Source organism: Haliaeetus leucocephalus, unplaced genomic scaffold (assembly GCF_000737465.1).
Source record: "Haliaeetus leucocephalus isolate CR32 unplaced genomic scaffold, Haliaeetus_leucocephalus-4.0 Scaffold159, whole genome shotgun sequence".
Classification (NCBI taxonomy): Eukaryota; Metazoa; Chordata; class Aves; order Accipitriformes; family Accipitridae; genus Haliaeetus; species Haliaeetus leucocephalus.
Genome location: NW_010972595.1, coordinates 1,344,754 through 1,362,970, shown reverse-complemented (window position 1 = coordinate 1,362,970; position 18,217 = coordinate 1,344,754). Strand labels below are relative to the sequence as shown.

The following is an 18,217-nucleotide window of genomic DNA, read 5'->3' as shown; positions in this document are numbered from 1 at the left end:
GTAAAACCACACAAATGTACCACATGTGCCTCCTGCTTTAAGCTTGCTTATGCAAACCACCAAGAATGCTTTTACTCCAGGCAGGAAGTTTAAACATTCCCAGAGTCTTTTCCCTAAGAAAACCTAACCTATAGAGGACTTGGGTAACTGATCATACCTTGTTGATACATCATGTAGAAAAAGTAGATCTACTTGGGCCTATAAGCAAATTAGCATTAGCCAATATATTAAGCAAAAGGCTGCAAAAAATAAGTTTCCTGACTTCAGCACAGCATGCAGCGTCTCAAGAGATTTATTTGATACAATTCACTGATAAGAGCTCTCTTTTAAACCTCTTCCTGTATGTCAAGCTCTTCAAGCTGTTGAGAGCACCGATAGCAGCTTTTCCATGTTACTGGAAATGCTAGACACTAATGACAAGACATGAAAACCAGCTATGGCATCATGTTATGCATTAGATTCCCGGACCATACAGACGACAGGTGAATAGAGGAGCAGTCATTATGACCATAGCTGTAAAAATTTCATTCTGTGTCAAATAACAGAATCCTAGATGCTGCCATAGTTTTTTGACTGGACCAAATGCATTTTTCAAGCATTTATAAAGGCATCTGGACTTTCATATTGAAAATTTAAAGATAGTCTATTGCAGATTCAAGAACCCCGCCAAACATTGTAAAATACTCTAAGTGATACAACTGGGGTATATATTAAAAGGAATGAAGAGGTCATTAACCGACAGGGAAATATGGAAAATATTGGAACATATAAAAAAAATAAAAAAGCTGCAGTGAACACTGCAGAAAAACAACACATCAAAATGACTCATGATTCCCAAGTGGCATATGGTATTTGCAGACAGAATATTTTTCTCCCTTGATTGCCTGGAATGTTGATTTGGAGTTGCAATTTCAGTAGGAGATGAGCAAAACTTGCTGTGATATCCTCGGGTTTTAGCAACTTTGTTTTGAACAGAAACATAACAGAAATCTTTACCTTTTTAACCCCTGCCACAAAATACTCTCAGCAACACTTTGTAATTTGTGCAGCAAGAGTGGTGGCCAACATCAGGCAGTGGTGAGCAGCTTCTTCAATCATTTATAAAATGCATGACAACTGAGACACATGAAAGATACATTGTGTAAAATCAAAATGAAGTTTCACACAAGTGTGGGAAAAACCTATTAGCAAAAAAACATCATGGGATTAATCTTTAGTAAGAAGAGACACAAAGAATAAAAAAATGCAATACTGAAACTACTCAATCGATGTGAAGAAATACTAACAACTAAGCAAAAGCAGTCAGCATAATATCTTATTAACAGGCAAGGAATATTCCACATGCTGATATGGTGTGGGGAACTCCTAAAGGTAATGAGAATCTACTTCTACGAATGCTTCCAAGTTCTTTAGTACTCTACTTACTCTTTACATTCTTTGGACACATGAGGTGGCACTGTGTATTTGCAGTCCATTATCATAGTCAGTGTTTCACTGTCATTTGCTTCTTGAAATGGTGGTTGTCCACAAACCAACATGAAGAGGATGACCCCTAAACTCCATATATCTGTAAATATATAGTACATATTTTAAAATAACTGTTGAAGAAACAGACATAATTATCATCAAAACCAAGAAATATTCTTGAGATGCATACTGGAGTTATTACTGCACTCTTGATTATGAGCATTACTTATGGAATTTGCAATTCCACTGAAGTACAAAATACAGCCGTTTCATTGTTTGAGAGCTTTTATAGTTTTAGAGGAAAAAAGAATTAGAATTAATGACTTCAAGGATGCATAACAGTTTGAGATGCATAACACCTTTGACAGCAAAGTGTTAGATAAAGCTGAAGATAATCTGGTCACTCAGAAGACAAGAATTCATTACCCTTTTCTTCATAGGTAGGCACAGATTATTAAAGAGATTTGTATTCAAAGCACGTTCCTTTTTGAAGGACTACCATAAACTGTTCTTAATAGTGTTTACATGTTACTCTATGAAGTAGAGAAATTACAAAGAAAGTAACTTATTTCAAGGAGACTGAACTAGTTATGTTTTTCCTTTAGTAGTGTTGCTTTAAAAAATTCTTTGCTACCTCTAATAGTAAATAATAAATTACATCATTTAAGTAAAACTACCTTCTTACACCAATCATACTACACAGTGTGGGATGTTTTGGTTTTTTTTAAATATCCAAACATAACAATTAACAGTGATCTCTACTATGCCATGGGAGACTTCTTGTTTCCTTCTAATTTCTGCTTGTGTAAAATAAAAAACATTTAACAACTTTCTTGTTCCCTAATAAAATGACATACCAAGAGATGAAAAAGAAGCACTGCTGGGCATGAAGCCCTTTAGTTGGTTTCTACTTACTGTAAAAGCTAATATTTAGTTCAAATCTTTATTAAAGAGTTTACCTAGAACAAAATACTTCACAAGTCTCACTGCATTCAATACAGAAAGCTTAAATATTGAAAAATATTATATTTCATATTGCATAAAAATAAATAACTCCAATATATGCTTAGAGAAAAGGCCATGCTCTTAATCTTCAGCTACAACTGCATGCTCTGGAAATTTCAGTGGCAATTTAGGGTCTTACACCCTAGCATTTCACAGATCTGTACCCAGTAAAACCAAACAAACAGCTGAACTGAAAGAAATGATGAAAAGAGGGGAGAGCAGCTGGCAGTGGTCCTAAGAAGCAGAGCAACCAGCTCTGTCCTAGCAGAGTTTGCAAGAGGGAACCACACTAAGTTACCTACCCAACTGCATCTTGCTTTCTGTAGCCTACTCAAAATACTTGACATGCATTTAAAGCTGAAGGACGGCTACAATTTTATTTAATAATGTAAATCACACACATTCATCCCTAGAACAATCACTCATTTTGCTAGTTACAACCCATTCTTCATATGGCTTAGCTGACAGAGGAATAGAAACACTACATGGTAATTTTCTTTAGAGCTTTAATTTGTAGTAAGTGTATGCTATTAACTCAGACAATTATTTGATTTGTTATGCTTACTAGGGCTTCAATCCTGTAGGTATTGAACATTTTGAGGCCAGTACACCCTATCATGTATACCTGCAAATTCAGCATGACTGTTCACATATTTAAGATTCAGTATGTGTGTTAATACTTTGATAGACTGATGCCAGAAAGCTCAATGTTCTGGAATATAGGATTTTAAAAAGCCTCACAAGACAGAGAGGTACCTAGGAAGTACACCTTTAATTTTGTGAAGCTACTTACATCTTTGTCCTACTATTTAGTTTGAAAGCAGCCAAAAAGTTTTGGTGCATTATCTCTCTCTCACCATGCAACAGATTATAAAAACTCATTTTTTGCAAGCACATAAAACACGTGAATTCATGCATTTCTGTTAACAGCCATCTTTTAGAAATCAATATCCTTCCTAGATTAACTTTGCCTAAACTCTATTGTGTGATATGATCTATCCTAGTATTCTGGTCGATACTCCCCCCGCAATAAAATCCTTCATGTATCCTTTCAACATGAAGTATTTTAGAAGAGTCCATGTAGCAGCTTATTGTAGGTGTTTATTTGAGAAAATGAAAGCATGACACAGCACAGCAAAAACTAAAATAATGTTGATAGTGTGAACGCACAGAACTTGAATGCTCCATTTAAACCAACACAGGGTTGCCTTAGCTCAGCTACAAAACAAAATTATTTTTCACTCCTCACACCAAACACAGTGTAAAGGACAGTAAGTGTAAAGGAAGTGGTAAAAAAAGCTGACAGAAAACAGGAAACATTAAACAAACTTTCAAAGTAACTTCATTTGAAAGATACAAACCCTGAAAGAACAATGGAAAAAGGGAACTGGTTTATAAGAGCTGGATTATTCACTTGTATTTCAAACTACAAATTATTCACCCAACAGCTGTGTGCAATCCTAAACAAAATAAGACCAGTAACAACAGTATCTTGCCCTGCCCAAATTACCACAAAATTTCACTTTGGCGCTTTAAGACGCATACAATACTGTATGAAATAAAAGTTAGGGTTTTACTGGCAGATCTCTGCAAAAAAAAAGTTTCCAGAACAGACAACAGGAATCCCTGTAGGTTTTGCATTATAAAGTTATTTTGCATGTGTATTGGGTTTGATTGGCAGGGGTTTGATGGCAGGGGAGGGGGCTGCAGGGGTGGCTCCTTCAAGAAGTTGCTAGAAGCTTTCCCGGCTCCAAGGCTAAGCCCATCAGCGATGGTGGTAGCATCTCTGGGATAAAATATTTAAGAAGGGAAACCTGCAGCAGAGAGGGGAGCGGGATGGGAGAGAAACCCCTCTGCAGATACCGAGGTCAGTGAAGAAGGGGAGGAGGTGCGCCTGAAGAGTAGATGCCCCTGCAGCCTGTGGTGAGACGGCAGGCTGTCCCCCCGCAGCTCATGGAGGGCAGCAGGGGAGCAGATGCCCACCTGCAGCCTGCGGATGCCCCCAATGTGACTCCATGGGAAAGCCCATGTTGGAGCAGGCTCCTTGCAGGACCTGTAGCCCTGTGGAGAGAGGAGCCCATGCTGGAGCAGGTTTTCTGACAGGACTTGTGACCCCATGGGGGACCCATGCTGGAGCAGTGTGCTCCTGAAGACTGCACGCCATGGAAGGGACCCATGCTGATGCAGTTCGTGAAGGACTGCAGCCTGTGGGAGGGACCCACGCTGGAGCAGTTCATGAAGGACTGCAGTCTGTGGGAAGGACTCATGCTGGAGAAGTTTGTGGAGGACTATCTCCTATGGGAGAGACCCCACGCTGGAGCAGGGGACGAGTGAGGAGTCCTCCCCCTGAGGAGGAAGGAGCAGCAGAGACAACATATGATGGATGAACTGACCCCAACCCCCATTCCCCATCTCCCTGCGCTGCTGGAGGGAAGGAGGTAGAGAAAATCAGGAGTGAAGCTGTACCCAGGAAGGGAAGAGGGGTAGGGGGAATGTGTTCTAAGGTTTGAGTTTTACTTCTCATTATCCTTGTTTTGATTTGATTTGTAGTAAATTAAATTGGTTTGTTTTTTCCCCAAGTTGAGCCTGTCTTTTGCCCGTGACCATAAGTGGTGAGTGATCCCTTCCTGTCCTTGTCTTGACCCACAAGCTTTTCTTTATATTTTCTCCTCCCCATCCCACCAGGTGGGAGGATTGAGCGAGCAAGCCTCATGGCACTTGGTTGCCAGCTGGGCTTAAACCACAACAGCATGTTTTGAAGCCACTTACAGCTTGACATAGGTAATAGTACCAAAAAGGGGAAATCATCTCCTCTTTGTAAAAAGGACACACAAACTTAGGGTTAAAGGTCTTACTTATTTGTACACATCTGTTCTAAAGTTAAATAAGTGACCTGCACTCCCAACATGCAAGTAAGTTTAAACAAGTTGGTTTGCTAGCCTTCAGCATAACTCAAAATCCAAGGTTTAGAACCTGAAGTCTTCAAAGCAGATATTCCAAAATAATGAGTTAATACCCACATATCATTTTGAAATATTTAAAAGATCAACAGTCAAATGACTATAGGGTACATATAGAAGAAATGCTAACATTTGTACCTGATTTATTAGGTTTAAGTAATTTTATACATGCAAAAATCAATCCTGTAGCTGCACTCTCCACTTTACTGGAGATCCATAGCTGCATATTTTTCAGTCAAATTCAGAAAATATACTGCAAAATATTGAAAGAAATGAAAACGCTTTCTTCCCTTTAGAGACACAATTTTTGTTCACCCACTTAATGTAATAACCACGGTACATTTTGGAAAATTCTTGGTTTCCAGAATAGTGCCATCCGGCTGACAGAGGCAAAACTCAAGATCTTTAAGCACGGCTGTCTTTGAGAAATTAGTAAAGGAGAATCAATCAGAGATTATTTTATTATAGTGCTTATTTTCCAGATTTTATTATTTCCCCAAACAATACACAAAGCCACACACAGGAATGTTCTTTACCATACTGGTTTGTGCTGCCAGAATCAGTGCTGCTCTATTATTCTTTCCTATTAATAAAGAGAAAACTCATCTGTCCTCTGGATCCCAAGGAACCTAAGGAAGATGGAGACAGTTTGCACTCAACTGATCAAGCTTTGATCAACACCTGGTCCATACACACTGCTCCTTCTTGTGCTGTACGCTGCTGTTGCCAATTTCTGCTCACATACTAGGTGCAGCAAAAGAGGAATAACTGCTTCTGCTGGGGAGATCACTTCAACCAGCAGAGCAGACAATGGCACCTTAATCTTTCATTTCTAAATCCCAAAGAGCATTCTTACCCTATTACAAAAGGGGGTGAAAGTCTCAGTCAAAATCTAGTGACCTGATTTGGTCAAAAGCATCATCAACTTTAAGACAGTTGTGTGAGCAGATTAGAAAGATGTTGGAGCAGCAATGAAGTAAGAGCCTGACATCTCATCAAAGCAAGGCTTCTAGATAGAATAGCATCTCTTATTAGACCAGCTAATAACTGGGGAAAGGGGGAAGAACAACAACTCAAAGTTTAAAGGAACATAAGTTTTTCTTCAGATCTCCACACACTTGGGAAAACATATCTTTTTTTTTTTTTTAGTGAAGGCAGCCCTTTTAGTATGTTCTTAGTTTGAGATACCTTATGTCAACATGGGAACAATCCTAGCTGAGACAGTTTCCTGCTTTCACACATTATTAGAAGCTGTAGATACACATTTAAAAGCAACGAGGACGACATCTATTTACCTTTTTACCCATTCACTGAATGGCACTGGTTCGCTAAAGGGTTGCACAAGCACCAGAGTAAAAAAAAAACCCACCAACATTCTCATGCAGAACTATATGGGTAGGACCTGAATACAGAGCAAGACTGCTTTTTGAGACCTGTTAAATGGGAAGCGCCATTTAAAAAAAAATCTCACCTTCAGTTCAATTCAAGTATGGCTTGACATACAATATACACAGTGAAGAACTCTGCAGAGATCTACCTCTCCTCCACCTTCACACCCCTGGCATACAATTTTAAGATAATATGTTAGCTATGGTGCTATGTTAATGCCCTCCCCAAAATAATCAGGTTTTAGACAAAACTTTTAGATATTGTAATAATTGTACTGCTGGATAGTTTAACCAGATAAAGGAGCAGGTTTTGTATGCAAAACTACTTCGCTTGGGCCAACAACTCAGCATACATTTTCAGCTATATTCCCTTATCACAGCTCAGAACTCAGGTGCCAGTGCCAATTCTAGATTTGAGACTCTTAACTGAAGGAACATAGGGAAGCGAAGGGTTACAAAAACCTACCTTTAGAAGAGCAGATTTAAACAAGAATTTATTTTTCACAATTTTTTACTACTCTTAGTAATTAGCAGTTGAAGGCTTTATGGACACTTACTTCTCCTCTCCTCCCTGCCAAGGGTCATCTAATTTGCTCTCTTCAGAAAATTGGTGGAGAAGTAGAATTTAGGCCTGACATGCTGCCTGCATTTAGCACACTTATAACTTGTAAAATTCAAATCATTATGGTAAAGGAAGGCACACTCATATACTGGAGTGGCCAGAATCAAGGTCTCTATCAAAAGCACAGTGAAGATCTCAAGATACAATTAGCCTTTAAATTGGGCACTAGTAACTTGAAATTGCCATTGCTATAACAAGACTAAAATGAGAGAGATGAGGACTTTTAAAAGCACTAGTAGCTAGCTGCAGTAGAAAATATTTTATTGTTTTTTAAAGCCATCAAATAATGTTGATCAGGAAAGGACTGTTCAAGCAGGATTCCCAGAACCATGACAACCAGGGCTGTGTATACGGAACTTCCTTACATAACATGAAGTCACTGCCATAGAAACCAAACTACATCATTAGCTGTCTGTGCTACGCCTGTCTTAAACACAGGGCAAACATCTGTTATGTTCAAGTTTGTACACTGCACAACGGACATCCATATTCATCTGCTTAACCACCGAGCTGGGCTTCACAATTTCATTAGCCGTTTATTGCTTTCTGAAGTTCCCGATTTACTCTTAAAATAAGCACTACAGATTTCAGACAGTTACAATTTATGTGACATAGGGTATCCTTATAGCTTGATATTTGCTCAATTTTCTACCATTCCTCAGAAGTCAGACACTTGTTACGCTTTATATATGCTATGTGAATTTGTGATTTTAAGCAGCTAAAAATCCATACTCATTTTGGAATAGACACATTCGCATTTAACTATGTAATGTAAATTGAGTCTTCTTATTAAAGTCATTATTTCAGACCTTGGTGGGAAAAAGACTTTTTTTCCTCCCAACTTAAATGTAGAACTGCTTAACAGTTTACACAGTGTAAACTCAGTTTACACAGTGTTTACTCAGTTGATAAGACAGATCTTTCTACAGAAAGTCTGCTTCTTCAGAAGTTATTTGTAATATTGAGTAAATTTAGTCAGGTTTTACACATTTCTGATTGCAATGTTTACTATAACAGCTCAACATTACAGTTATCTTCTACTAGAAGCCACTTAAGCAAAAAGAAAACAAATCAACTTTTATGGAGATGACAAATGTTTACATGTTTATTTTGCCACTGCAGAGGTATCAACGGACTGTGGATAAATGAAGGATGGAAATGGACCACAATTTCCAGCATCGTGGGCACTTACTCTAACCACTATTTTAAGACATTCTCTTTAATGTCATCAACACTGCTGCTACAACCTCTTCAGAGCAGATTTGTGGAAGAAAGCCCAATCCATAGAAACCTGTTGAAGACAAGCCTTGAAAGAGACTCAACACATCAGCACTTCAATAGCAAGTTCTTCTATGCAAAGCTAATTAGCAAAATCTAATGTAAAGATCATCAGCATCTCTGCACTCTGGGCATGTTCAGGGCTAGGAAGCAACTGGGCAATTTGTGAAGACTGCTGTTTTGAACTCTGACATGAAACCCCATCATAAACCACTTTATTTGGATTGGAATTTATGGGTGGACCTTCACTGGGCTCAGGAGTAGGTACAGGCTGATAACTCGTGAGGGTAATAGTGGTAAGCATGGTTGTTACAAGTTGAAATTTAAGATCCTGTCTGCAGCTTAGGCTATGGAAAATAGAATGAACACTCAAATTTATAGCATAGCTTCACATAATTGTCTGAAGAGCCAAAACACAGTTTAAGAGTAAAAATTCATATGACAAGTCAAACACTGCAGAAAATGAGAACCCTATTAGAAACAATGATGAAAAATTACATACTATGGTATAAAAGGATAAAAGTTGGTATCATACTACAGAATTGTTTGAATGGTGCCTGTTATATTGCTGATATACTTGTGCTTCAAACAAAGAATAAGTATTTCCACCCTTGAATAAGGTAAAAAGCTTACAAAAGTTGCATCCCTTGCATAAAAAGTTAGTAGCAAAATAGCATAGAATAATTGTGTTAATAATTTCACCATTTCTGTGCATCAAGTATTTTTACACTACCACGTGCACAGACTGCTGGCAAATCTGGAAGATGCTCAGACTGGGCCAGTTGTAAAATTTGAAGAGTAGGGGTAAAGAACAAAGATTACTTTTTCATAGACACTCAATTTTTAGCTGATTGAACTAGTCTTCCATTCTTTAACTTTTAACAAAAAAGGCTTTAAGTAAACTTGTGTACTGACCTCTCTAGTTTTCAGAGATGCCATTGTCTGTTAATTCAGCTTTTTTTTTTTTTTTTGGTCTTTGTCAAATGAGAGTTATATTTCCCTTGCAGAAGGCTGAGGAAGAGATCATCCACAATCAATGCTAACACTTTCAAAATTAACAGGCAGAACTGGGTTTTCTCCTTGGTTTAAAGCACTACAAATCCAATTAAAATTACTATTAGAACACATAGCAGACAAGAGAATTAGGAAAAACCTTTTCCTTCCCTCATCCCTCCAAAAAAGAGCATAAATAGCAAATGGCATTTAGCAAATTATTTTCATAATTAGCTTATCTGTCTGATGAAACAGTCTGTTCTATATATTTTTATTTGACTAAGACATGATCATCAGTAACTAGTAGTATCTTTGGAAGCAATTCTTATTTTCATTCAATCTGGCAACTAGTACTTATTTTTCCCTGAAGACAATAGCATGGGGTTTGCTGGTTGCATAAAACTATTAAAATACAGACAAACAGTTGTTCTTTATTTTTTAGAAAATACTGCATCTCAAATTTCAGTAAGGATATTTTAACAAAAAAATACCACCATTGAAAGGTCTTACTGAACACATGCCACTGCCTTTATTCCAAAATAGCCTGTTTTACTCTGATTCATCAATTCTGCATTTAGAAATGCATTCTTTCTCCTTTGGTTTCTGTTGCTTAGCCACATTTCAGAAGTTACTGAATCTACATTAAAAACACAAACAAAACCAACATTTTCAGCATGAATTCCAATACTACTACTTGAGAAAATAATAAGCCAGGATAAAAAACAGTATTAATTAGTTACATGTAGAAGTAAGTTTTCCTCTTTATAAAACATGTTCTCAAAATCATTGGACATATCAAAGTCTATACAACACATACAGCTTATGTACATGTTTCACTGCAATGGTATTGGTTTTATTTTGTATGTAAGTACTAAAGAATTCTCTCCTGGTATCTAAGAAATCCTTCATATGTTCTGACTGACTATCTTTTCCTAAAGGTTTTAGCTGTACAATGTACAATTTGTACTTTATTTATAAAAATTAACATCTTAGTACAGCTTTACACATGAATGCAAAACTTATGCATCTGGTTTATAAATAAGTAATACACCATTGATTTAGGTCCCACCAGATCTGTGTTGCCAAATTAGTCAGCCATGGGCTGAACATAAGTAATCTGAATATTTGTTTGCAAGATACATGAAATGAAGCATCCCGGCTGTGGAGATGTATTTATCATAATGAAATCTTGCTCCACAACAGCCATCTGAAGTATTATGAAAACAGTTCTCCCATGTGATGACTAAGAAACATCCCTATACTTAAGTTACAGTTTAGCTGATATGGTAGTAACTGAAGACTATCTTGACAGCTTCTCCTCTGTGGTTTCACTTGGATAAATTCTTCTTTGATTCACCCAGCAGTTTACTGGTGAATGCATTAAAACTTGTGCATAAAGCAATCCAGAATGGAACATTAATTATACCTCATAAATATTAGCCAGCACAGATTTACTGAGAAGTCATCACAGACTCTCACCCTTCATTACAGCCCCATCACATCATAACTTCACTTCTGGCTCTGAATACAAGGCTCTGATACCTGTAACACAACACCCTCTATTTGAAGCATTAAAAGTATTTTCTTGTCAATAAGTAATTAGTTGGAGGGGAAAAAAGCAGAACCAAAGGATAGCATACTACATAAAAATTGGACTCCCTTTTCCTTAAAAATAAATTTTATGACCTGCATACAAACTGCCACAGAACATAAAAATAAATTCTTTGTTAACATGACATGAACATCCTCAAGACTGAAACTTTCTAAAAGTATTCTACAACCAATTCCTTACATTTGCCCCTTCTAAAAAGTATAAAAAGCTCACTTCTGATAATTTTTCAAATTTGACTTGGTTCTTCCAGCAGTGTGAGATACACAGCATAGCAGGGAGAAGGCAGAAAAGCGTGGCCACTAACACAGGTACACAGGAGAGCACAGCATGGAAACACACAAGGTACTCCCATCAATTCCTTCTGTTTTGCAAAAGGCATTTGAAGCTGAAAACTAGAGTGCACAATTCTCCTAGAAATGTACTGGCAATGATACTTGATGAATTTCAGTCAAATTAGTTTCTCTTACAAGGAAGGTGAAGATAAATGAGCTAGGCTGAGTTGATCTAACCTAAACTTGTAACACAACACAGGGGCAAGCCCTATCACCCTTCCCCAGGGCTCTACTCCACCCTGCATGCTCCCTTCACCTCCTTTGCACCAGCTCTTCCACTCAATGCTAAGGGAGCAAACACCTCTGCTAACCTGGCAGAAGTTAAGCCTGCAGAAGAGTTAACAGTTTTCTGTCAAGTTACTGATAAAATCAGTTCATCAAATGGTCAGCTATGCAATAGAATGCAGCACAAGAGAAGGGGTAGCTCTGCACTGACGCAAGCAAAACGGAAATGCTGGAAGCAGCCAAGTATTATACTTCTAGTTTTCTGCACCCTTACATCTTCAAGCTCATTCTATAGTATGTCTCACTATAGATCTTCTAAAGTGCTGCAATACAACATTAAAAGGGGAGATTTTCAAAACAAAACAATCAGTGAATCAGTCCTTTTGTAGAACTTCTTGCTTTTCATTTCTGACAAATTTGGCTATAATCTGATTTTGAGCATAGTGAATCTCCAAAATGCTGTCAGGTATGCTAAATGATTCAATACCATATATGGTTTGCAAGTATCTTACCATTTTATTTTTTTAACTCAAGTCTGTCAAATCTTATATTCAGCATATTTAGAGTGTAAAAGGTTACTGTACATACCCATTGGCCATTATGCTTACATTAGTCATTCAGTTTGTGAATAAACTGCTATACACATGCAGAAACATCAAAACTAGCTCCACACAGGCCAGATAGGGTCATCAGGGCTACTGAGCTATGCTCAAGCACCAGGTAAACATGGCTGAAGCTTTGAAAGACAAAACACACTCCAGCAACACTATACGCAAGTAAGCCGCCCTTGCAAATGCTTGATGCAAAAAGAAAACAAAAGAATTTGGGATCATTCCAACAGAGACAAAGTGGGTCTAAAGCAGTATCCATCTCGGGAAAGCCAAAGGTATGTATGACAAATCCTCCATTTCCCTTAATAATCAAAAAATGTATGACTAGATAATGAAGCCATGTATTCATTGTTGTCTTACCGTATTGGCAGAAGATATCCAGGTCTGAGTTGTGCCAGAAAGCCATCATCTAATTACTAAAGCAATGGATGTTATCCAAGGGTTAGCCTCTGGAACTTCCACGAAGGCAGCAAGTTGGATTTGGACTACAAACTGCCAGTTGACTACTATTTGGTGCACTGAGCTACAGTAACCATAATATTCTTGTTAGTCACATCTTTTATGAGGAACACCTTGCCACCATTCTCTTGGTGTTTGCTGTGACGACAGACTGCAATGCTAAATAATTGTGACAGTACCTACAATGTTGTTTGTGTATTACAGTACAATTCTAGAGGCCTGTGCTCAACTGTGCTAAATAGACAATCCCAATCTTACAATCTGAATTTGCCCATTTCTCATCCCAAAAGGATGAATTTACCCTGCAAATGTTTCCATGCATCTACGAAATCACATACGGAATACCCAACTACAATAATAAAAACCAATTGAGAAGTGTCAATGTCTTCCAGAATTACTGTACCCTACAGCACACTTAATACTTTGTAGAGATGCCAAGCAGTTAAAATAGAATTTGCTCTCCTCCGAAAGAATCAACTAATCTGAAAAACTGTAATTAAACTTTATCACCTAGGAAAGAGGTGATTTCTATTTATTTAATGATCCAATCTCTATTGATGCTGGCAGAGCAAAAGGAAAAGCATTATCAGAAGCATACTTTATTCTCTCTCATCTGTAGTTATCCACTTTTCAATACTGCTGGAGTTCACTGGATTACACCACTGCTCTAGACACAACTGTCTGATCTAAAATAGTATGTCCATTTGCTTTACAAAGTGAACTTTATGTGCAACAACAGCCCTCTCGCTTTCCCCTGACTAAAACAAGTTTTAATTAACAGTCAAAAAACACATGGGAAACTACAAGCAACAGAACTTCTCATTATCTAACTCACTCAGCTTTTTGAAAAGCCCTGGGAACATATGATCATTGCCTAATATTCCTCTTGCATCATTTTAACTACATACAGGCTTAAACACAAAAGGAAATGAGACACCTAAATTAACTAGTCTCTTTTCAAGTGTGAAAGCTTTTAAGCAGCATCATAAAGGGGAGTTTAATCCCCAAACTAGCTGAAACAGTTACATTTTCATAGAACAAGCTTTTCCATTATATTTATTAAGCATATAACTTAATAAAAGATTTGCCCTGAGTATTTCAGATTTTTGTAGCACAAAAATGTAAAGTCTTTTCCTTCATATACTCATTCTAATATTATTCATAAGACATGAGAAAAGCCATGTTTGTGGCAAAGGTCTTTGGCAAAAAAAAACAAACCCACAATACACCTTGATTTATTTTTCTTGCAATAATTTTTGCAAATATAACAACTATTTTGGATAAATGAAAACAGGTGTGGGGTTTTTAAAATATTATAATGAATGCAAGTGTACCTTAACATGCACTGAGTATAAGCAGGGCAATCCTTCTTAATTTGGCATTTTAGTAAATTGAATTGGTTTCAAGCGGTCAGATGCTCACAAAGGGGCAGAACCATGTAGTTGCACATGACCACCTTTCTCAAACAACTAGCTTTTAGATTGGTTCAGCTCTAATATAATTTCATCCTAACTGGCAAAAAAAATCTTTGCCATTGTCAGTCATTATTATTGCAATATTAATAGCCCTATTCAGCCAACAGCTGAATGAGTTCACAGCATTTCACCACTACTGCAGGCTAGATATACACCTTGCACATTACTAGCATCAAAATGTAATTGATTTAATTGCTCTTCTTTTGAAAATGTCTACTTCTGAATTTATACATACTTCCAGTCCACAAGTGTGACCTCATCTTAGTGTGAAACTTTAAAGGTTAAAAAAGGTTTATGCAAGCTGATTTGTCAGTTGCATAATTACATGGTTAGTGATAAATTTCCTAAACATATATTCTTTTAAGATTCTACATTTAAGACTCCACTTGGTGGAAGGAGGGCTTTAAAGAAGTCCCTAATATTTTTTTTTCCACAATCTTTGCATTTAAAATACACGAATAAGTTGTATTTAGAAAACTTACATAGTATATCTTACCTTTTTACCCACAGTTAGAAAAGGAAAATGCAGACTCTCCAAGGTCATCATCTTATTGGCAACTTGTAGTAAATTTTGGTATTTTTATTCTGTAACTATTGTACTGATAGTACTTTAGAGATTTTGTAGTCTATTACAAAGTCATGAAAACTGTGCCACTAAAAAAGTGAGAATATAAGCACTGCAATCTGTCAACTAGGATAGGAGTTCTAGCATGCAGTAATTGCGACAGCATACTGGGGAATAAGTAAGCAAAAACTAACCACTGACGTGTATTTAAATATTCTCAGAAATAAAACTTAACTAGCATCCTTAAACATCAGCTAGAAGAAATTCATTTTTTCTAGTTTTTCTACCGTTCACAGCAATCCACTCTATATTAGCCAGACCTCCTCCTCTATGAATCCATTCAACCATTTTCTTCTAGTACTGTTCAGAAGTTTACCTACCTAATTGCTTACAAAGTCCTCTAAGAAACATTTTATGTGATGTCACCATTCTTACATTTATCATTAAGACATCCAAAGTGTGCTTTGTTAACTCTACAATTCAATTTTGACCATCTGGTCATAGTGCTCCTAAGAACTCCAGGAGAACTCAGGAGTTAGGATCTCTAGGTTGCCACTAATAAAACCAGGACCAACTCATCTAAAACATTTGACTCTAAATAGAAATAATTTCATCAAGCATCACTGTAGCATCAACATGGATTTGCAAAACCACAAACAGCAAAGACATCTAAAATTCCCAATTATAGCACACTTGAGAAAGTACTTTCAAGTCCAGAAATACCACAGTAAAATACCTATTCAAAGTTAGAAGCCACGAAGTGACATTCAAATGTTTAAGCAAAGACCATATGGTCTGCTAGCTAAAAATATTTATATTAAAAATAATGCAAGAATTTTAGTTCAACAGTGTGCAGGGATACCTTGTCAGCATACAAAATTAGCTGACTGTTTACCTCAGGTAAATTAGCAAAAAATTGGACAAGTCAGTCTTAATTTAAACCATCACTACAGCCACTACTATAACCATAGCAAAACACATACACAGCCATGTACAGAGTTCTAATGGGTATTAATAAGACTGTAAAAGAATCAGATACTGGGCACATAAGAACAAGAGGTATGTTGACTACAATAAGCTGTTTTTGAAGCATCATTTGGAATTATATGTACCTAAACTTGTTGGACAAGTGAATTCTACCTCAGTTAACAGATGCGAGCAAACTGTGTGACTACAGGACATTATTCAGTGACTCTATGAACTTTTACAGCTATTTAAAAAAAAAAACTCTAAAGTTACTTCTAAAAGCATATGCAGTAGACCTAACAGAGAAAATAAGAAGATTATCTGTAGTAGTCTGTCTAGCACACTCCACTTTCCAGCTAGAAACATGAAGACTAATTCACACATTACTACTTCTCTTAACCTTTTAAACAATTAGGAGCAACTGGGAACTCACCCCTACTTTCAGTTCTCAGACAGGAAAAGGGCGGAGAAGAGGAAGAGGCAGTTAAAGCTTTCCTTAATTTCCAGTCTCCTCCTTCGATAGCCAAGTTAGTACTTATTAAAAATGGAATCCTACCACCTAGCAGCAGAACATGTAAGCAGCCTGGTCTCACAATGTCATTCTTATATGGCTAAACTGTGCAAAGAAAATCACTGTGTGGTTGGAGTTTTTTGCAGGGGTGGGTGGGCAGGGGGATGATGTTAAAAATAAATTGAGAACAGGCACTTTTCTGAAAAAGGGATAGGTCCGCTAACAAAGCAAGTACAAACATACACATAGCATTCATATTATTGTTAATAGGAAAGTTAATTACAATGTGCACAATTGCATCATTTAATACAAAAAGATCTTTTAAGCACTTTTTGAGAATGTTTGAGTATCTCCTCCAAACAGAGCTGCTCCAGCATTAACTCATCCATAACTCATCCAGGTTATAATATTAATTTCTTGCCAATTAGCTAGCTTCCATATATGGCATTATCTTGAAACAGAAAACAGTGGTACAACATCATGGTACTTAAGTTTAGATTACTGGTTGAATTCAAAGAGGACATACCAACTGCTGGTGCATCATATTCATCCCCAAGTAAAATTTCAGGAGCAGAATATGCAAGAGATCCACAGCTTGTGGTGAGCTTCTTTCCAGGCTGGAATTTGTTGCTGAAGCCAAAATCAGTCAATTTCACAAGTCCTTGTTTTTCAAAGAATACAACATTCTCTGGTTTTAAGTCTCTATGAACTACATGCAGTTTATGGCAGTAGGATATAGCATGAACTATTTGAGCAAAATATTTTTTTGCCAGATCCTCATTCAGACCTTCTTCATGTTTCATGATGTAATCAAACATATCTCCTCCATCACCTAGCTCCAAGATAAGATAAAGCTTAGTCTGGGTGTCAATCACTTCATACAGCCGTACTATATTGGGATGCTGCACTAGTTTCATGCATCTAACTTCTTGAAAAAGATGTCCAGTAGCCAGAGTGTCCAGTTTGGTCTTGTCAATTACTTTTACTGCTACTTTTTCACCTGTGAAGACATGCCGAGCAAGTTTGACCACAGCAAAATGGCCTCTGCCCAAAGTTTTATCCAAGTCATACAATCCTGCAATTTTTCCATCATAACCTCGCTTGAAGCCTGCCATTCTGTTTCAGAAGATGAAATAATATTTAAGCTCTTTGGAAACGTGATCTTTTCATATAAGAGTATCTGATGCAAATAAATAGTCCATTGTCACTGCCAAGCATACCTAAAAATAAAGATACAAGTTTATATATTTGTATAAAAATAAGCAAAATTACTATCCTATAATTCTCCCAAAGTTACATTGGCACATTATTACAGATTATTTATTAAATTCTTTAGGGGTTTTTACAAAGGGTTTGATAAGCCATGCTTTAGTAACCAACAGATTTCTGAAATCACATTATCAGTATGCTTGAAGAAAGTGAATTTCAACAGTGTAATAATGAAAATTTCTCTGAAAATCAGTGGCATTCATGTTCTTGAGTCAGAAACCTTGCAAGCAACACTTGAAGCAGTTAGTGTTACAAGGACTGTTAAAATTGGCAAAGCTGAAATCTGTGACTTTTCCAGCTACATTAGAAATGCACTGGGCAGCACAGAATATTGACAAGAGGAACGTGCTTGATTTATCTTATTTTTGGCATATTCCTTCATGTTGCAGGATGAAACAGCTCTAATACAAAGTTCTGATGGCATGACTTTGGACTTTTACCTTCTCCCTTTTAACAGCTTCCTGTTCAGCAAAGCTCAG

General features: G+C 37.0%; 1 protein-coding gene across 1 annotated transcript in view; it reads right to left on the bottom strand.

Moving 5' to 3' along the window:
• Positions 1–18,217, bottom strand: part of SNRK (SNF related kinase) — a 40,774-nt gene that overhangs the window by 10,798 nt on the left and 11,759 nt on the right. The window contains exons 3-4 of the mRNA XM_010562399.1: positions 16,996–17,689; positions 1,426–1,567 (exon numbers count right to left, since the gene is read on the bottom strand). Coding sequence (XP_010560701.1) covers positions 1,426–1,567; positions 16,996–17,584 — 731 coding nt within the window. The 5' untranslated portion in view covers positions 17,585–17,689. The remainder of the gene's footprint in view (positions 1–1,425; positions 1,568–16,995; positions 17,690–18,217) is intronic.